Here is a 21,712-nt window from a genome sequence, read left to right on the forward strand (position 1 = left end):
AGCTGTGGTCAAGTCTTCAGTGTCCGGAAAATGCGGTACATCTTGTACATCTTAGGAAGTACAGTATCTGGATGTAGGGTCTACCTGGATTTAGAGGAGTATCTGGATACAGAGGAGTATCTGGAAGCAGGGAGCATCTGGACTCAAGGGGATACCTAGCTGCAGCGAGAGTATCTGGAAACGGAGAGTATCTGGAAACAGAAAGTATCTGGATGGAAGAGAGTATCTGGCTGGGAGTATCTGGGTGCAGAAGAGTACCCGTCCCGATGTGGCAGGACACGGGAAAGGAAAAGAGCCCAACAAGGACATTTTGGAAATAAAGAGCTAGCACTCCGGCTGGAAATCTGCCTTAAAGCCCTAGAAGAAGACAACTTGGCACCCGTCCTGTAATTTACCACGGCCTTCTGTCACATCCACCCACGGCAAAACATTTAAGTAAAAAAAAAAAGTCCTTGCTTTCTAATTTCTTTTTATTAGTCTGATATGAAAAAGAAATATCCCTACAAATGAAAGAAATATTGAAGAAACAAATTGAAGGGCTTACCTTATTTTAATTAAAAAAAAGTCAGGGCTACCAGGGAAGTTTCAGACGTGCTCAATGGACACGTGATTTGTAAACGGCCGAGATTCTGGGGGACGGGGGGGTGCCTCGGTGGGGTGGACATTTGAGTTACGGGGACTTAACAACGGCCAGCCTTTCACATCCCACGGGAAACCGCCCCCACTGGGCCTTGGAGAATGGGGGTCCAAGTGCCTATCCCCCTTTGGATGTAAAATTCATCGCTAGTGAACACCACCCGCCCAGCAACAAGCAAAGCACATCGCAAGATTAAAACAAACAATCCGCCGTGAACAGAAGGCCTCCATCTCTACTCTCACGCAGGTGTCCTTCGGGGAGGAGCCTCAGGCAGCTGTTCTAACCCTGCTGCCAACGCCTGGGCTGTTTCTGCCGACGATCTTCTATTTCTCTAAAAGAGTACGCTGAACTGTGGGAGACAGAGACAAAAGAAAGTCATTCCCAGTTCCCTGAGCACTCACGTGGACACAGTTCCTAAAACTTTCAGGAGCCAGTGGTTTTATTTCTGCATAAGAAAAATGGGCCCAAAACTCATCACGAAAAAGCAAAACCCTAAATCTCAATCAATTCAATCAATTTCATTGAATGATGCCATTCATAAAAAAAAAAAAATGGATACTGCAGAAAAAGCAGAAGGAAAACGGCAGAAGGCAATTTCCACTAATGACGTCACAGAGACACTAACAAATGCCTATAACTTACCAAATGGAAGAATAAATCTTCTAAATGAGAGTGTGTAGTTTTTATTGATTTGCAACGATGCTGGGCTGACATTTTCTGGTCCACTCATGTAAGTTTTGGCAACTTTATTCTGCATGTCAGTCTTAAAACTATTTTGGAGGGAGAAGCTGGGATTTGGAAGAAGGAACTAAGAACAATGGTGGCAGAAAACACTGGAATGCCAAGCCCTTCAAGTAACGAGGGCCCCACACATATATACCAATGTACTGGCTAATGAAGCCAGACAACTTCATTACAGTGGGCCGAAGAAATCTTCTGTTTAAGATATAGCTTGTTCTAAACATCTTTCCCTGACTCGAAAGAGCAGTCAACAAGACACTAACTTTCTTTTATTATTATTTTTGAGACAGAGTTTTGCTCTTGTTGCCCAGGCTGGAGTGCAATGGCGCGATCTTGGCTCACCACAACCTCCGCCTCCTGGGTTCAAGCGATTCTCCTGCCTCAGCCTCCCGAGTAGCTGGAATTACAGGCATACGCCACGATGCCTGGCTAATTTTTTTTTTTTTTAAGTAGAGATGGGGTTTCTCCATGTTGGTCAGGCTGGTCTCGAACTCCCAACCTCAGGTGATCCACCCGCCTCAGCCTCACAAAGTGCTGGGATTACAGGCATTAGCCACCGCGTCTGGCGAGACACTAACTTTCTAGAAGTCTCTATCTTTAAAATTGAATGACAGGCACGGTGGCTCATGCCTGTAATCCTAGCACTTTGGGAGGCCAAGGTGGGCAGATCACTTGAGGTCAGGAGTTCAAGACCAGTCTGGCCAACATGGCGAAAGCCCCATCTCTACTAAAAATAGAAAGAAAATTAGTGGGGCATGATGGCGGGTGCCTGTGGTCTCAGCTACTCAGTAGGCTGAGGAAGGAGAATCACTTGAAACTGGGAGGCAGGGGTTGCAGGGAGCACAGGTCGCACCACTGCACTCCAGCCTGGGTGACAGAGAAAGACTCCATCTCAAAAAGAAAAAAAATTAAAATACTTTAAATCATTTCATTAAAAATACCTCTCATTTGACAGCTGCTATTAAAAATAAACGCTGCATCTCTCAGGCAAATGAGAAGGTTCCAATGTATGCACAAATAAAAGAAAAAAATACATGCACATATATACACACATAAATTTTTTTCTTGCCATTTTCAAAAGTGGTTCTGATGGCAAAATGCCTGCCTTTTACCCCGAGAAGCTTCTCACGAATTAAAGTCTCTTCTTAACCACATTTTCCACCTGGCTGAGAGGATTTTTAGAAGGTGATAGCAGGCTGGGTGCGGTAGTTCACGCCTGGAACCCCAGCACTCTGGGAAGCTGAGGTGGGAGGGTTGCTTGAGCTCAGGATGGGCAACCTAGTCAGAGCTTGTCTCTACAAAATAAAAAAAAACAAATCAGCCGGGCATGGTGGTGCACGCCTGTGGTTCCAGCTAATCAGGAGGCTGAGGTGGGAGGATCCCTTGAGCCCAGGAGGTCGAGGCTGCAGTAAGTTATGATCATGCCACTGCACTCCAGCCTGGGTGACACAGTGAGACCCTATCTCTAACAACAACAAAAAAAAGTTGACAGCAAAACTTAACAAGTTATATTTCAGGAGATGGACTTTTAATTCCCAGTGCACACCAGCCAGCTGTGGACTTCCCGATGATGCACCAATCGTGTGCCACTTGGAACTTTTTTTTTTTTTTAAACAGTCTCACTGTGTCGCCCAGGCTAGAGTGCAATGGCACGATCTCGGCTCACTGCAACCTCTACCTCCCAGGTTCAAGCGATTCTCCTGCCTCAGCCTCCCAAGTAGCTGGGATTACAGGCGCCCACCACCACACTCAGCTCGTTTTGTATTTTTAGTAGAGACAGGGTTTCACCATGATGGCCAGGCTGGTCTCGAACTCCTGGGAAAACTTCCTTAATATTTTGTTAAACAGAGACTTAGGCACATATAGGTCTTCTCTGAAGGCCCAGGCCCTAGGAAGTTTACACATTCATTGTCTTTTGAAAGTATCCCTCAAAAGCAACGAGACATAAAGGAAGACATTCAAAGCCATGCAACCAAATTTGAGAATGTGAGCAGGACAGCAAGATGGGAGAGGATGGAGAAGACAGAATGGGAACACTGGCCACGTGTGCAAGCCGCCGTTCCTCGTCCTTCTTACCAGCTGGCTCTGCATTGGCATTCCGGTGGCTCTCCATGTCCACCTCCCCTTGTTCTGCTGAAAACAAGAAGAAAACACACAGAGAGACTCAGTGCAACAGAGAACCCACTCCTCAAAATACACACAAAACACTTGGGCTTTCCCGAGGTCGACGCTCCCATTGCTCGGATGAGGGCACTCAGTTCTGAACTCCAAGGCCCACTGGGAACATGGAGTCTAACACTCATCTAAGTGAAGACTTTGCCAGTATTTTTTCATGCACGGCACAGGCAGAGATGAACTTCAACAGGGTAATCCAAGCAGCTTCATTTTCCTCTATTTTAAAGGTTGCTTTCTTCTCCCTAAACACTGAGGAACACGCACATGGAAGCTCTTTCTATAAAAAAAAAAAAAAAAAAAAGTACGCGCATCTATGAAAATAAGATTCTTATTTATAACTGCCCCAAACTCATCAAACAAATACAGACGGCTGGGCTCATGCCTGTAATCCCAGCACTTTGGGAGGCTGACGCAGGTGGATCACTTGAGGTCAGGAGTTCGAGACCAGCCTGGCCAGCATGGTGAAACCCCGTCTCTACTAAAAAATACAAAACTTAGCTGGGGGTGGTGGCATGCACCTATACTCCCAGCTACTCAGGAGGCTGAGGCAGGAAGATCGTTTGAACCCAAGAGGTGGAGGTTGCAGTGAGCTGAGATCACACTACTGCACTCCAGCCTGGGTGACACGGCAAGACCGTCTCAAAATAAAAATAAAAATAAATAAATAAAAATAAATGCAGAGGCTGGGCACGGTGGCTCACACCTGTCATGGGGAAAGGGGACTTTCTTCCTTTACCCACCTCCACCGATCATCTTTCTCAGGTTGAACTGGCTCTCCTGTCCCCCCTTCTACCTCCCTCAGAATGCAGAGAGGTGAGTGAGGACTCAGACCACTAAGAGCTGCCCCAGCCGTCAAAGGACAAGACAGCCAAGGGGTCTTGTGTACCCGGTTTTCTTCCTCCTCCAGCATTTTTTCCCAGTCTTGTTTCTATTCCCAAATTTCTTTTTTTATTTATTTTTTATTATTATTATTTTTTTGAGACAGAGTCTCACTCTGTCGCCCAGGCTGGAGTGTAGTGGCACGATCTCAGCTCACTATAACCTCCGCCTCCCGGGTTCAAGCGATTCTCCTGCCTCAGCCTCCAGAGTAGCTGCGATTTCAGGTATGCACCACCACGCCTGGCTAATTTTTTGTATTTTTAGTAGAGATAGGGTTCCACCGTGTTAGCCAGGATGGTCTTGATCTCCTGACCCTGTAATCTGCCCACCTCGGCCCTCAAAGTACTGGGATTACAGGCCTGAGCCACCGCGCCCGGCCCTCTATTCCCAAATTTCCATTAAAAAATGTTTCAAACATGCCGCAATGCAAACAGGGTCGACTCCCCAAATGTTGTCGGTGTCGCTTCTTTTCTGACCCACAGCATAAGCCAACAGAATTGGAAACGCGTAAGAGATGCACAGATCAATAGGTATTTATTCATTTCCAGTGCTGGTGTGAAGGAACACCCACGTTTTCAACACAAAGGGAAGCAGCAGAAGCTCATGGAATCTGTGGCCATGCGTTTCCCACTCACAGAGACCGTGCTGTTTGTAAAACGGCCCCATCTGTGGTTCAAATGCCTTCGTAAAGGAACACGTCTGTATGGTGCAGCAGCGTAACTTTTTTTTTTCTTTCTTTTTGAGACAGAGTCTTGCTCTGTCGTCCAGGCTGGAACGCAGTGGCGCGATCTTGGCTCACTGCAACCTCCGCCTCCAGGGTTCACGTTATTCTCCTGCCTCAGCCTCCCAAGTAGTTGGGACTACAGGCGCCCGCCACCATGCCCAGCTAATTTTTTGTATTTTTAGTAGAGACGGGGTTTCACCGTGTTAGCCAGGATGGTCTGGATCTCCTGACCTCGTGATCTGTCCGCCTCGGCCTCCCAAAATGCTGGGATTACAGGCATGAGCCACCGTGCCGAGCCAGCAGCGTAACTTTTAATGGCAGCAGCAGTGACAGCCTCGCCAGTTTATACTACGTGAACTCCACAGTTTCAACTGTTCTCCCCTAACCACTAAATGACTCCCACATGAAGAGGCCAAATTCTTTGATTTAAGAAAAAGAGATGAAAAGCCCCCAGAGAAAAACATTCGAAACGATCCGGAAATGTTCACCACAAACGTCATTTGTTCTGCCAGTGGCAAGTTGTCAACACGGGTGCATTTTGCAGCAAACTGTCCTGGCTAGAAATTGAAAACCTGCATTCATTTCAGAGGACAAATAATTTCTCCCTCTCCCTTCATTGGTTAAAAAGCATAAAAGATATTCTTTTTATTCCTGTAATTTTATAAAACACTACATAAAAGCTGGCAAGTTTTAAAGAGGGGAAAAGTCCATTGAAAAGTATAAAGTCTCACAAGGGCAAAGTCCATCTGGGGCAACAGTTCCAACATCACGGACCTCTCAGGAGGAGAACTGGTCTCATGAGATGCTCTGTACACCCCCACCCATGTACCCTTCCTGTCAAAACTTAGACCAAGCACGCCACATCTGACAAGTCAACTTCAAACAATTTGTGGTGCTTTTCTTTCAGGCTAGAAATCATCTGTAGCTATTAGAACCATTAAGCAAAGCAATATGGCTTTAATGGGTCCCTATGCTTTGTGAAGATATATTTATACACACACACCATGCACTTGGGGCCAATCCTGAGACCATATATCTGAGGATTACGGTCTAGCAGTGGCTAATCTTTAAGCAGTGTTAGGACAGACACTCTGGGAAACATGCAGGACATTCTGGACTCAGTCCTGTGGTCACTGGGGGGCAGCTTTCATTGCATCAGACTTGAGACACCTTGGGACACATCCTTCAACGAGTAGGGGGCTGTAAAGGTGACCTCTGTGAGAAGGTGACCAGACCCATGTGGGTCAAGGTTTTGTGCCCTCACACCATACAGTGCCCCAACACAGGAGGATCAAACCATCCGTGCTCAGCTAGAACTACGGCTCAATCATAAGGGAGGCTGTGCCTCATTTCCACAAGAGGGCAAATAAGAAAAGTAAAAGAAGTAAGAAAAAATTAAAAGGAATATGAAAAAAAGGAAAATAAGAAAAAAAATCAGAAAAGTCAAAGAAATAAGAGGAAAAGAATGAAGAAAAATGGAGAAGAAATAAAAGTAAAAACAGAAAAATAAGTAAAAGAAATAAGATAAAAAGAAAAAGCAGGCCGGGCGAGGTGGCTCACGCCTGTAATCCCAGCACTTTGGAAGGCCAAGGTGGGCGGATCACCTGAGGTCAGGAGTTCGAGACCAGCCTGACCAACATGGAGAAACACCATCTCTACTAAAAATACAAAATTAGCCGGGCGTGGTGGCACATGTCTATAATCCCAGCTACTAGGGAGGCTGAGGCAGGAGAATTGCTTGAACCTGGGAGGCGGAGGTTGCGGTGAGCCGAGATCGTGCCATTGCACTCCAGCCTGGGCAACAAGAGTGAAACTCCGTCTCAAAAAAAAAAAAAAGAAAAAGCAAAAAGGAAAACAAATAAGAAAAAAGAAATAAGAGAAAAAAAAATAAGAAAAAAGAAAAAGGGCCAGGCACAGTGGCTCACACCCGTAATCCCAGCACTTTGGAAGGCTGAGGCAGGCAGATCACCTGAGGTCAGAAGTTCAAGACCAGCCTGGCCAACATGGAGAAACCCCGTCTCCACTAAAAATACAAAAATTAGCTGGGTGTGGTGGTGTGCCCCTGTAGTCTCAGCTACTCGGGAGGCTGAGGCAGGAGAATCGCTTGAACCCGGGAGGTGGAGGCTGCAGTGAGCCAAGATTGCACCACTGCACTCCAGCCTGGGCAACAGAGTGAGACTCCAATTCAAAAAAAGAAAAAAGAAAAATGAAAAAAGAAGAAAAGTAAGAAAAGAAAAAGAAATAACATATAACAAATAAGAAAAGTAAAATAAATAGAAGGAAAAGAAATAAGAAAAAATGAAAAGAAAGAAAAAAAGAAATAAGAAAAGTAAAAGGAAGAAAAAAAGTTAAAATCAATTACACTGAAGAACAAGTTGGCGGACTTTGGAAACGGAAGGAAAATCCAGGTACAATTTGTGTGTTTCCGGGACATGAGAGAATCCAAGGAAGGCACCCGCAGGGGCTCTGTGCTCAAATGTGCGAACAGGGACCTGACCACCCACCAATTCCCAACAGGCCTTAGAGTGTGAAGATCAGGAGATGTTTAGGTGATTCCTCAACATATGAATTTTGTTTTTCTAGGAACCAAGATGTGCACCTGTTTGGAACACTGATCACAGAAAGAGTTAAGAACCGCTTCATAGGAAGCGCAGTGAGAAATGCAAGTCAAGGGCTGAAAAGGTTGAAGATTTAAAAATCCATGCATGACCTGGAAGGTCAAATCCTTAGGACGTGAGTGAGCTTAACCTAGGACACTGCAGGGAAGAGGGTGGCCACCCCGGGCCCCAGTTTGTTCCCTTGGCAGGGATGGACTTAGGGACAAAACTCATTAAAACATGGAAGTCACTGCCCCGTTTCTGTTAGATTTACGTTTAAAAGAAAATATCTGCATTTCTCTTCATTTTCTGAAGCTCTTATGCAGAAATATGATTTGCTATAATGAGCTTCTGTGCATCAAGAAAGGCAAAAGCATATGGAACTGAAGGCAGAGAATCTGCCATGGGATTGAGAATCCCATCATGGTGGGAATTTGCCAGCAGGGCGAGGGGAGCGGTAGATGGAAGAGTTTGCTTTAAGGCTGCGTCTTAGCAGATAAAACGATTACGGTCAGGACGCTCCGCAGGCCTGGGCTGGGTTCTCTGCTCACCCCTAGGTCTTCAGCCATCTGAAATGGAAGGTTGAAAAAGACAAAAAATAATAATAAAAAAAGTAAACTGGGGCTGGGTCTGCTTTTGCTGTGCGCTGGGGATCCCAGCAGCAGGGAGGTGTTAGAGAGAGCTGCTCTGAGCGAGGGAGTAACGGGATAGAGGCTCAAAGTGTGAGAGTGGGAAGTGGAAACCAAAATTAAGGAGTGGAGGAAGGAGAGAAAGAAGGAAGGAAAGAGGCATGTAAGAAAAGGAGAGATGGATGAAGAGACAGAAAGAATAGAGAAAAAAAGGAAGGAAGGAAAGGAGGAAGGGATGGAGGGAGGAAAAAGGAAAGAAGGAGGGAGGGATGGAAGGAAGGAAGAGAGAAAAAAAGAGGCACGTAAGAAGAAAAGAGAAGGAAGAAAGGAAGAGATAGAGAAAAGGAAGAGAGAAAAAGGAAAAAAGGAGGAAAAGAAGAATGGATGGAAGGGAGGGAGGAAGAAAGAGGGAGAGTTCAAGAAAGAATGAAAAAGAGAGAGGGAGAACTGAGGGCAAAGGAAGAAAGAGAAAAGCAGGGAAGGAAGAGAGAAAAGAAGGTGGGGGGAAGAAAGGAGGAGGGAAGGAAGAAAGGCAGAGAAGAAGAAAGACAAAGAAGGAGACAGGGAGAGCCAATCGCCCATCTTGCCAAAGCCTCAAGAAACCCACTGTGAGCCCAGGACCCTGGTAAACAGAGCGGCAGGACCAGCCACCACAGGCAAACGACAGCGTCCTGAACACCCCGTGCCAGCCACGGAAGCTGGGCTCTGTGGGAAGCGGTCAGGCTCCGTGCGGTTAGTGGTCTGAGCCAGGTCCTCCGCAAAGCCAGCACACCCAGAGGCAAAGTCACAGATCCCGAGTGCATGAGAGAAGCAGCTTAAACAGGCCCCGTCATATCAACGTGGACAAAAACCAGGAGAAGCCCAAGCACCACAAATTCAAATCTGCAGGAAGGGAGGAAGGGAGGTTGCTGCAAAAGTAATTGTGGTTTTTGCCATTAAAAGTAATGGCAACATAGCAAGACTGTCTCTACAAAAAAAGGTAAAAAATTAGCTGGGAGCCACCACACTCAGCTATTTTTTTTTTTACATTTTTTGTAGACACGAGGTCTTGCTATGTTGCTATTACTTTTAATGGCATAAACCGCAGTTACTTTTGCACCAGCCTACAACAGACAGAGCCATCTGATTCCACAAGGAGTTTCTAATCCGTGAACCCCAAAATATAACACTGCGAAGCTTCTCAGTCAATCTATATCCAGTCACAGGATTTGATGAAGGCATCTCCTTGTTGGAAAGATGCGGAAGACTCACCTATGTACCCACTTGCCTGGGACTAATTTTAATACAAGTTTAACAAACACCACAAATTTCAGTGCAATGACACAGTCCCGGAAAATAAGCCTGTCTGGTAGAATAACAGTATCCCCAAAACTGGGCATGGTTTCTTTTTTCTTTTCTTTTCTTTTTTTTTTTTTGAGACAAAGTCTCGCTCTTGTCCCCAGGCTGGAGTGCAGTGGCTCGATCTCGGCTCATTGCAACTCTGCCTCCTGGGTTCAAGTGATTCTCCTGCCTCAGCCTCCCGAGTACCTGCAATTACATGTGTGCACCACCACGCCTGGCTAATTTTTGTATTTTTAGTAGAGCCGGGGTTTCACCATGTTGGCCAGGCCGGTCTCAAACTCCTGACCTCAGGTGATCCACCCGCCTTGGCCTCCCAAAGTGCTGGCCCATGGTTTCTTGAAGGACCAGGGCATGGTATACTCGCATCCTTCTTATGAAATCTCCAAGCTCCCCATGAACCTATGGGGTTGCCAGATCTCAAAATCACCATCCCGGAAATTGAACCCATAAAGCGAAATCCTGCCAGAGACTGAGGGCTCTGACATCTTTCGTCTTCCGGATAACTCGATCTTACATTGCAATTCCATGTCTACTAACAAAACCATGTCACTGAGATAAACATTAAACTCATTTTATAATTCAGTTATAAAAACAAAGCTGTGAGTGGGATGCAGTTGGAAAGGTCCTCTTTTGAGGTAGGGTCTTGGTATTTATAGAATAGTGCCTTGTTTTCATTTTTTTTCTTTTTTTTTTTTTTTTTTGAGACAGAGTCTCGCTCTGTTGTCCAGGCTGGAGTGCAGTGGCACAATCTTGGCTCACTGCAACCTCTGCATCCCGGGTTCAAGAAATTCCCTGCTTCGGCCTCCCCAGTAGCTGGGATTACAGGCACCCGCCACCATGCACAGCTAATTTTTGTATTTTTAGTAGAGTCGGGGTTTCACCATCTCTTGCTTCTCTTGTTATGCTTTATTTTCTTTTTGGCCCTTTGTTTTGTGCATTTACAAAAGGCCAAGAAAATCAATCCCCAGACAACTAGAAAGCAAACCAGGAATTGAAAGTTGGATCTTCTGTTAATTTGGCATCAGAATAAAAGACTTATAGAAAATATTAGAAGAAAATTAGCCTAGCATCTCAGTAGTATAAAGTGAATCTTGGACTGCCCTAAGCCAATTCTTTAGAAAGGATGCTTTTTTAAAAAACATCATTTTGGGGGCCGGGCGCGGTGGCTCACGCCTGTAATCCCAGCACTTTGGGAGGCCAAGGCAGGTGGATCACAAGGTCAGGAGATCAAGACCATCCTGGCTAACACGGTGAAACCCCGTCTCTACTAAAAATATGAAAAATTAGCTGGGCATGGTGGCACGCGCCTGTAGTCCCAGCTGCCCGGGAGGCTGAGGCGGGAGAGTCGCTTGAACCCGGGAGGCAGAGGCTGCAGTGAGGCGAGATCGCACCATTGCACTCCAGCCTGGGTGACAGAGCGAGACTCCGTCTCAAAAACAAACAAACAAAAAAAACAACAAAAAAGTTATTTTTATTTTTTATCTAGAGACAGGGTCTCTGTCTGTCGTCCAGGCTGGAGTGCAGTGTTGCAATCATGGCTTACTGCAGCCTCCAATTCCTGGGCTCAAGCAATCCTCACACCTCAGCCTCCAGAGTAGTTGGGACCACAGGCAGGCACAAGCACGCCCAACTAATTTTTCACATTTTTTGTAGAGATGAGGTTTTGCTATGTTGCCCAGGTTTATCTTGAACTCCTGGGCTCAAGCAATCCTCTTTCCTCGGACTCCCAAAACGCTGGGATTACAGGTGTGGGCCACCACGCCGGGACACATTTGCTTTTGTTCTTGAAAAATCTAGGAAAATTGTTTCTACCCAGTGAGAGCTTTCATTGTTCATGCCTGCCCCACCTCCTGCAATGAAAAAAGGTAATGCTTCCACCCAAGACCAAGACCCAGGGGTCGGGGGGCAGAGAAGGTAGAGGAAAAGTTGGTTTTCCTTTTCCCAATTCTATTTCCAAATTTTTGACAAAATCAAGTCTATTAAGCCTCCTGGGTGCTTTCCCAAGTTTGTGTGTCTTCGGATGTGATATGGTGAGCCTCTGTGTCCCCACCCAAATCTCATCTTGAAGTGTAATTCCCATAATCCCCACGTGTCCAGGGAGATACCAGGTGGGGGTTGCTGAATCATAGCGAAGGTTCCCCCATGCTGTTCTCATGATAACGGGATGGTGCCTCGTGTCCCCTTCTGCCATGATTGTCAGTTTCCTGAGGCCTCCCCGGCCATGCTGGACTATGAATCAATTAAACCTCTTTCCCTCATGAATTATCCAGTCTTAGGCAGTTCTTCATAGCAGTGTGAAAACAGACTAATACAGGATGTGAATATGAAATAGCATTACGAGATCCCAAAAGTTCCTATGTCTGCACGCGCAAGGTAATAAACATCCTTTGCAACTCATGAATCCAATTTGGGTTGACCTAAAGATTTTCAGAGAATCATCAATCAGAGATTTCATAGTTTAATGCAAAAGTGTTCAACAATTGTCTGGGATTCTAAAAAAGAGGCTGGGTGCTTTGACTCACGCCTATAATCCCAGCACTTTGGGAAGCCAAGGTGGGGGGATCACCTGAGGTCAGGAGTGTCCAACATGGTGAAACCCCATCTCTACTAAAAATACAAAAATTAGCCAGGTGTGGTGATACGCACCTGTAATTCCAGCTACTTTGGAGGCTGAGGCAGGAGAATTGCTTGAACCCGGGAGGCAGAGGTTGCAGTGAGCCAAGATTGCACCACTGCACTCCATTCTGGGCAACAGAGCGAGACTCCGTCTCAAAAAAAAAAGGAGCCAGAGAGTTTGAAATACAACATCTAGAATATTACACACTCTGTCCTGGCAAACAAGCCTTCCCGACCTCTTGGTTGAATATTACGCTGTGAGTTGAACAGTTTCAGAAAAGAAAAAGAAATGTCACTGAAAAGCAAACACAAATTCCCTTCCATTGAGTCCCTACTGTTTTAACCTCTCCGCTACTTGGAGGAGAAGCAAGAGGGGAGAAGAATGTTTTGCTGTTTGCTTTTTTCCAGCGTGGTTCTAATCGTAGGTCTCTTATAGGCATCTCCTTGAATGTGGTCATCTGTCCATTTGGGTCCCGCTCAACACTGCCATTCAATCAACCAAACACCAGCTGGGCACCGTGGCTCACGCCTGCAATCCCAGCACTTTGGGAGGTCAAGGCGGGTGGATCATCTAAGGTCAGGAGTTCGAGACCAGCCTGACCAACATGATGAAACTCCATCTCTACTAAAAAAAAAACAAAAATTAGCCGTGCGTGGTGGTGCACATCTGTAATCCCAGCTACTCGGGAGGCTGAGGCAGGAGAACCTGGGAGGTGGAGGTTGCAGTGAGCCAAGATAGAGCCACTGCATTCCAGCCTGGGTGACAGAGTGAGACTCCATCTCAAAAAAAAAAAAAAAAAAATCAACCAAACACCATTTTCCACTAGTCCGTCCACCAGGTAGGAGGCAATTGTCTTCCACACACCGCCCAAAACCCCACAGCAAGAACAGGGAAATAAACACGAGCAGCTCATGTAAAGTCTTGAGATCCGAAAGCTGTCTAGGACTCTCCAATTCACGCTCTAAATCATGTTTGTGGATGTCAAATGCTAGAATGATGGGAGATGACGGGGAAACTCCACCCCTACAGTCTAACTTTGTCCACACCAGCATCTATTCAAATGTTCTAGGAATCCCTCTAAAATCCAGGAAGCAGTGCTTTGGGTGAATGACATCAGTGACCAAGAATGAATAAGGACTTAAGATCTAAGCAGGGTGAGAAGTTCAGACACCCAGAGGCATGAGGGACCCCAGGGGCTCCTCCATAAAACAGTAGCTGTTGGCCGGGTGTGGTGCCTCACGCCTATAATCCCAAGACTCTGGGAGGCCGAGGTCGGTGGATCATTTGAGGTGAGGAGTTGGAGACCAGCCTGGCCAACATGGTGAGACCCCGTCTCTACTAAAAATACAAAAATTAGCCGGGCGTGGTGGCAGGTGCCTATAATCTCAGCTACTCAGGAGGCTGAGGCAGGAGAATCACTTGAACCTGGCGAGGTGGAGGTTGCAGTGAGCCGAGATTGCGTCATTGCACTCCAGCCTGGGCAACAGAGCGAAACTCTGTCTCAAGAAAATAAAAAATAAAAAATAAGAGTAGCTGTCCCCAGTCGATGGGATCCCTGCAAACCACAATGCTTGGTCATGCAAGAGGGAAAGCAAGAGCTAAATATAACTGCCCAGTGATGCATGCACGTTAGCTGTGTTCCAAATAGCAGGGCTTACTTCCCAGCTTCACAGCAGATCCTAAATGATTTAGGGACTTTTGAATACGAGGTCCCAAAGAGCCTGCTGACTGACCTAGGAGGACTGCAATGGTGAGTACGTCCTCCTCCTAATTCCCCTGTAAATTTTAGTCCCGATCCAAGAAACTTCCCAGGTCCTGGGTGCCTGTGGGTTTTTGGTACTAACAGAAAGGGAATCTGCTGTGCTGGCTTTTGTTTTGTTTGTTTTGTTTTTTGAGATGGAGTCTCACTCTGTCGCCCAGGCTGGAGTGCAGTCGCACGATCTCAGCTCACTGCAAGCTCCGCCTCCCGGGTTCACACCATTCTCCTGCCTCAGCCTCTCCGAGTAGCTGGGACTACAGGCGCCCGCCACCACACCCGGCTAATTTTTTGTATTTTTAGCAGAGACGGAGTTTCACCGTGTTAGCCAGGATGGTCTCGATCTCCTCCTGACCTCATGATCCGCCCGTCTCGGCCTCCCAAAGTGCTGGGATTACAGGTGTGAGCCACCATGTCCAGTCTTGTGCTGGGTTTTAACTTAACTCTCCTGGGTGGAGAAAGGACCGTGGCGGCCCCCTGGTCACAGCTCTCCTCCTAATGATGACATTGATTGTGAAAAACAGGGCAGAAATCATCACAGCTAAGTATCTTCCACCTTTGCTCTCTCTCTGCAGGGTAACTCGTAGAGGCTTTCCTGCAGGACTGTCTCTAACCCCAGCAACAATTCCGCAGCGTATGTACCAACCGTTTCCCACTTTGTAGACGTAAACAACCCAAGCGCTGCAGCAGTGAGGAACTTGTAAACTTTCACACAACCAAACACAAGGCAGAACAGCCCTGGAATCAAAGCCAGAAGGTTTGATTCCAGAGTTTTAGCAGTTTCATGAACCGTCAGCCATCGTGCACCTGTTTTGTGCCAGCCCGAGTTTGGTTTCTGCCTTTTAAAGAAAGCACAGTTTTCCAATCAGCAAGGCATGAAGGAGAGGCACCAGCGGAGCGAGACTTACCATTTTCTTTGAAGCACAGCTTCTTTTTCTGGTAAGCAATGAAGCTAGAGATGGCTCCAGCCACGGCGACGACGACAGCCCCCACAATCCCGGGGATCACACCTGGGGCGTCGGCTGCAGGAGGAAGCACACAGCATCATGATTGAGACACGCACAGCACAGAGAAAATCCCAGGGGACAGTGGCTGGCAGAGACAGTCAGTCTGAGAGCACCAAGATCCTCAGAACATCTCAGACGCCTGAGCTGACCGATGTGCAAAGGAAGCATGCCAAGAATGGTACAAGGAAAGGCAAAGCAAGGCACAGTCTCCCATCACCAGTTGTGCTGGGCAGACTGGGTCGGACCATGGAGGGAGTGGAGCGGGAGAAAAGAGACATGAAGAGAGGCCAGCGAGGTATGGGCAGAAGCTCAGCAGAACCAAGGCAGAGACAAAAAAAGACGAAGACAGATGGAAAGAGAGAGCTGGGGCTGGGCGTGGTGGCTCACGCCTGTAATCCCAGCACTTTGGGAGGCCAAGGCAGGTGGATCGCCTGAGGTCAGGAGTTTGAGACCAGCCTGGTCAACATGGTAAAACCTGTCTCTATGAAAAATACAAAAATTAGCCGGGAGTACTGGTGGGTGCCTTTAATCCCAGCTGCTCAGGAGGCTGAGTCCAGAGAATCACTTGAACCCGGGAGGCAGAGGTTGCAGTGAGCTGAGATTGTGCCACTGCACTCCAGCCTGGGTGACAGAGCAATTCACCATCTCAAAACAAAACAAAACAAAACAAAAAAGAAAGAGAGAGCTGGACTTCAAACCTGGAGGAAAGAGCCCAGGTAGGGGCAGAAGATAAAGAAACAAAGACCTGCAATGCTTGGTGCATTTGCCAATGCATTTTGTATCGTTAGAATGCTCCTTTTTCACCCCCTGAAGACAGCTTTGGGTTTCAATGCAAACATTTTAAATCTATCTCTATCTATTTAATTAATTATTATTATTGTGTATTATTTTGAGATGGGTTCTTGCTCTGTCAAACAGGCTGGAGTACAACGATGTAATCACAGCTCACTGCAATCTCAAACTCCTGGGCTCATAAGATCCTCCCACTTCAGCCTTCCGAGTAGCTGGGACTACAGGTGTGCACCACCATGCCTGGTTAATTACTGTGGTTTTATAGAATTGGGGTCTTGCTATGTTGCCCAGTCTGATCTCGAACTCGCAGCCTAAAGCAACCTGCCTGCTGCCTAGGCCTCCCAAAATGCTGGGATTACGTGCATGAGCCACCACACTCAGCCTTTTTTTTTTCTTTTTTAATGTTATTCCAGCAATAATTCTTTTTTGTTTTTGGGAGACAGAGTCTTGCTCTGTTGCCCAGGCTGGAGTGCAGTGGTGCGATCTCAGCTCACTGCAACCTCTGCATCCCAGGTTCAAGCTGTTCTCCTGCCTCAGCCTCCCGAGTAGCTGGGATTACAGATGTGTGCCACCACCCCTGGCTAGTTTTTTTTTTTTTTGAAATGCAATCTTTGTCACCGAGGCTGGAGTGCAGTGGCACTATTTCAGCTCACTGCAGCCTCTGCTTCCTGGGTTCAAGCAATTCTTGTGCCTCCTGAGTAGCTAGGACTACAGGTGCATGCCACACGCCCGGCTAATTTTTGTATTTTTTGTAGAGATGGGGTTTCACCATGTTGGCCAGGCTGGTCTCGAACTCCTGAACTCAAGTGATCCACCTGCCTTGGCCTCCCGAGGTGCTAGGATTACAGGTGTGAGCCACCACACCTGGCCTAATTTTTGTATTTTTTGTAGAAAAGGGGTTTCACCATGTTGGCCAGGCTGGTTTCGAACTCTTGGCCTCAAGCAATCCTCCCGCCTTAGCCTCCCAAAGTTTTGGGATGACAGGCGTGAGCCACGACGACTGGCCATTGAAGAGATTCTTAATGCCAAATGCCAGATGTGAGCTTTAGAGGACCCTTCTCCAGATAGAATCTTCTCCGCCCTCCACGACAGGGAAGGAGAATCGTCTGACTTTCAGCAAAAACACTGGCTCCAAACATCGCCTGTGGGTGGTGTGTTCACTTGGCCAGTCTTTAATATGTGCAGGACACAGTCATGTCATGGAAAGATTTTTCAAGCTTAACTACCCCTCCCTGATGAAGTGACATACTAGACATTAACTCTCTAGAAGGCCAAGAACGAGGGTAGACTACCCACTTTTCTTTTTCCACCAAACATTCGTTGCATATTTTAAGAATCCACATTTTATCAGTGATTAAAATGGCAAACAGGTGTTAAAATCTTTGGCCAAATTAGTATCTCTTCTGCCAAAGAAGTTGCTTAAAACCGGGCATTTTGCTAGAAGCAAAGTCCCTGAGAATTTGATACTAAAATACGAAGCTATTGTCCTCGCCCCTCCCTCTCTCCTGTCTCTCCTCTCTCCTTCCCTCTTTCCTTCCTTTCCTCCTTTTCTTCTGTTTCCCTCTCTCCTTTCCTTCCCTCCTTTCCTCCCTTCCCCTTCCTTCCTTCCTTCCTTCTCTCCCTCCCTCTTTCCCTTCACTTCCTTCTTCCTTCCTTTCTTCCTTTCCTTCCTTCTTTCCTCCCTCCTCTCTTCCCTTTCCCTCCCTGTCTTTGTCCTTCCTTCCTTCCTCCCTTCCTTCCTTCTTTCCTTTCCTTCCTTCCTCCCTCTTTTCCCTCCCTTCTTTTCCTTCCTTTCCTTCCTCCCTTCCTTTTTTCCCTCCCTCTTTTCCTTTCTTCCCTCCCTCCTTCCCTCCCTTCCTTCCCTTCTTCCCTTCCTTCTCTCTCTCCATCCCTCCTTCTTTCCTTCCCTCCTTCCTTTTCTTCCTCCCTACTTCTCTCTTCCTCTCTTACCTCATTTTGTTTTCTTTACATTTTAAAAGGAATTCTTTCTGTCATTATTTTCTTGTCCCATCTAAGGGAAAAGGTTATGAAAAAGGAGACAGGAGATACGTCACCGGCATTTCCATGGAGAACGCAATGCCTGTTACAGCCAGGGTGGGAGCGATCCACATTTCCACCCGCCACGTGGTTACTGACGTTCTCAAGGGCCAAGCGCAACTGAGGATACTGCGCCACAAGCTTCTGATCACTAGGGTGAGTGTAGGAGCTTTCGTAAACTCAAGGACAAGGCTAAGCGTGATGTAGCGGTCAGATTGCCAGCCAGGGCATCGTGGGCAGGTGACCAAACATAAAATCCGGGTCACATGGGCACCTGGAGCAGGGCTGCTTTGCTGGGGGGACCTCTGCAGCTACATCACTTGGGAGCACTTGGCACAGAACACCCGTGCCTCCTGCCAGTAGCTTTAGGAGGCCGATGCCAGTGCAGTCCGCCACTCTCAGACATTCTGCTTCCCCTTCTCAACACCATGAGGGAGAGACAAGAAGACAGAAGCCAGGTGCACCTACCCTCTTCCCCTTCTTTCCTGTGGCTTCCTCCACCATCACTGCCTCCTTTTCCTGCAAGACAAAAGCAATGTGTGCAACAGGAAGATTTGGGGTAAGGAAAGATTCACAGCCAGGACCGTGAAGAGGCTGGGGTCCTGCTTCTTACACTCTACGGGGGTACGTGTTACCCAGCTACAGAGCTGGGGTCCTGACTATTACACTCTAAGGGTGCACGTTACACAGCTGTATAGCTGGGGTGCTGCCTATTATACTCTATGGGGGTGCATGTTACACAGCTGTATAGCTGGGATGCTGCCTGTTATACTCTATGGGGGTACATGTTACCCAGCTACAGAGCTGGGGTGCTGCCTATTACACTCTAGGGGTGCATGTTACCCAGCTACAGAGCTGGGGTGCTGCCTATTACACTCTAGGGGTGCTCTGAGAACCCGTACTCCCAGGCATTATCACTATTCTCAGAGCTTTAATATTCACATTCCTTAAATTACAGAAAACAGCCTAAGAAAACGAAGCTGAAACAACATTAGCTATTTGCAAGAACACACAGGAGAATGGATGCGTGAGGAGCTGGTGAGAAGGGCCCAATCAACAGGCCTGTCCCTCAGAAAAGTGGGGCAGCTGCCTGGGCCCTGAACTCTTCTCCCAGGACCGAACCTCTAGGGGCAGCCTTTACTTCCCACATCCTTGAAGCCTCAGCAAACAGGCAGAGTTCCCACAGAGATGGCTGAACATTTCACTGTGAGTTCACAGAGAACTGAGAGTTTAGACCCTGTGGTGATTCTGCAGAGCAGGTGAGCATCACGGGATGGAGAGAGAAAAGAGACAGAAAGCAAGATAACTGTACCTTCTCCACCTGAAACGCCATCTGCAAGGTCAGCATCTGAAAAGCTATCTAGGAAAGAAAATACAGCATTATCTGTCAACCTGGAACTCCTCCAAGGGTCTTCATGTCTTAGAATAAAGGAAAAACTCATGAAAACCAGCCTGTTCATCAACGTGGTGAAACCCCATCTCTACTAAGAATACAAAAATTAGCCAGGTGTGGTGACAGGCACATGTAATCCCAGCTACTCGGGAGGCTGAGGCAGGAGAATCACTTGAACCCTGGAGGTGGAGGTTGCAGTGAGCCAAGATGGTACCACTGCACTCTGGCCTGGGCAAGCTCCGTCTCAAGACAAAACAAAACAAAAAACCATAAATAAAGTGGAAAAACATGAGCATAATATTGCATGCTGGCAATATTTATGTCTGTAAATAAATGAAGAAGGCTTATAAATCAATAATGTCATATCAGAATATAAGAATAAAAGGCAAAGCATACAATACACAAAATAAGAAGTATCCACGGCCAATTGATGCAGGTTTTTTTTTTTTTTTAATTTTAAAAGTAAAGTCATGAAACCAGGAGAAAGCTGATAGAAAATTTCACACTATTTGCAAAGGTTTCCTAGGTGATAACTAATATTGGAGATGGCGTGAAGACAGAAACATTTGCACACACCCCTGGCATCAAAATAAACTGGTAAAATTCTGCAGCAAATTAACAACCAGGTCAAAAGCTGTGAAAGTACTCACACACATTGATCTAAACAATTTGAATGCTAGAAACGTCTTCAAAGGAATAAAAATAGTGCATGGAGGTGACTCCGATTTGCTTTGTTAATTCATAATTCTAAAATGCCAGAAGAAACATAACGTTTTCAGAATTAGGGATTAGTTAAAGGAAGTATATAATTATATACACAGTATGTAATAGTACATGATTATCAGTAAAACTCATACAATAGAAATGATACATGACATGAAAAAATGTTCATGGAATATCAGTAAGCAAAAAGTAATGTTACAATGCAGTACAAACAAAAGACTTGGAACTTTATTTAAAATTTATTTAATTTAGATTAATATATAGGCTGGGTGAGGTGGCTCGTGCCTGTAATCTCAGAGATTTGGGATGCTGAGCAAGAGGACTGCTTGAGGCCAGGAGTTTCAGACCAGCCTGGGCAACATACTGAGACCCCATCTCTACAAAAAATGAAAAAACCAACTGGTCACGGTGCTGTGTGCCTGCAGCCCCAGCTACTTGAAAGGCTGAGGCAGGTGGGGGATCTCTCTAGCCCAGGAGTGGGAGGCTGTGGTATGCTCTTATATTTAATATGATCACACCACTGTACTCTAGCCTGGACAACAGAGTGAGACCCTGTCTCAAAAAAGAAAAAAAAAGACATATAAAATACTAGCACAAATAGCCATCAAAATGTCAACAAGATATGGACATCATTAATATTTTTCTGTGTTAAAAATTAAATACGTAAACAAAAAAACCCTAAACTATAAACTTTTGACAACCATTCGGCTAAAAAAAAAAAGACTGGTGCTATTCAAATTACGCTAAAAATGCTGTGATATGTCAGAAAAACTGACTTAAATATTTAAGGGCAAAAAGATTGAAAACACACTAGCTTCTCCATAAGGAATGTGTATGCCAATACTTTTCTCTTTATCAAGTCTATATTTAAATTCTTGTATGCAATTTTTTAGAAGTTCCATAAGATGGAACTTGGAAGTAAAAGTAGCAAACTAGTCCAGGCACAGTGGCTCACACCTGTCATCCCAGCAGGTGATGGGAGGCCTTGGTGGGCCTTGGAGTCCTTGGAGGCCAAGGTGGGCGGATCACTTGAGGTCAGGAGTTCGAGACCAGCCTGGCCAACATGGCAAAACCCTGTCTCTACTAAAAATACAAAAATTAGCCGGGCATGGCAGTGTGTGCCTGTAATTCCAGCTACTCAGGAGGCTGATGCAGGAGAATCACTTGAACCCAGTAGGTGGAGGTTGCAGTGAGCCAAGATGGCACCACTGCACTCCAACCTGGGTGACAGAGCAACACTCTGTCTCAAAAAAAAAAAAGCAAACTAAAAATAAAATCCAAAAATCCAAGCTGAATATGTATTTTTGAAATGTACATTTTCCACTCCGTGAACATGGGCATGACACTGCACAGGCAGTCAACAGTAAGCACACACTCATCTGAAGTCACCTCCTCTCAGCTGACAGAAATGTCACTGAATTCTGAACCACATGAAGACATCCCACAGGGTCAGAGACTCTTACCAGAGGAACTAGGGTGCTTGGGGTTTGGATTCGGCTTCGGTTTGGGTGGGTTCGGTGGTGGTGGGTCGTCTGTTTGTGAAACATGAGAGTTGCAATTATAAGTGCCTTGCAGTAAAGAAAATGAAACATCAGTTTACATACAGATGGTTCCCTGAACAGAAATTGGACCTTGGCCTTTGTCCTGGTGGGGATACCTGTACA

At 46.3% G+C, this 21,712-nt stretch overlaps 1 protein-coding gene across 3 annotated transcripts in view; it reads right to left on the reverse strand.

Moving 5' to 3' along the window:
- Window positions 1–531: 531 nt before the first annotated feature.
- Window positions 532–21,712, reverse strand: part of CD99 (CD99 molecule (Xg blood group)) — a 51,312-nt gene continuing 30,131 nt past the window's right edge. Inside the window, exons 5-10 of one of the 3 annotated variants that reach the window (XM_032756527.2) lie at window positions 21,512–21,580; window positions 19,245–19,292; window positions 18,401–18,451; window positions 15,005–15,118; window positions 3,455–3,508; window positions 532–986 (exon numbers count right to left, since the gene is read on the reverse strand). In XM_032756527.2, coding sequence (XP_032612418.1) covers window positions 961–986; window positions 3,455–3,508; window positions 15,005–15,118; window positions 18,401–18,451; window positions 19,245–19,292; window positions 21,512–21,580 — 362 coding nt within the window. In that variant the 3' untranslated portion in view covers window positions 532–960. Of the gene's footprint in view, window positions 987–3,454; window positions 3,512–8,299; window positions 8,323–15,004; window positions 15,119–18,400; window positions 18,452–19,244; window positions 19,293–21,511; window positions 21,581–21,712 lie in introns of those variants that run through there. The other 2 variants (XM_032756526.2, XM_058434771.1) reach the window with 2 other exon arrangements.

The sequence above is a fragment of the Hylobates moloch genome, unplaced genomic scaffold, assembly GCF_009828535.3.
Source record: "Hylobates moloch isolate HMO894 unplaced genomic scaffold, HMol_V3 SCAFFOLD_46, whole genome shotgun sequence".
NCBI lineage: Eukaryota > Metazoa > Chordata > Mammalia > Primates > Hylobatidae > Hylobates > Hylobates moloch.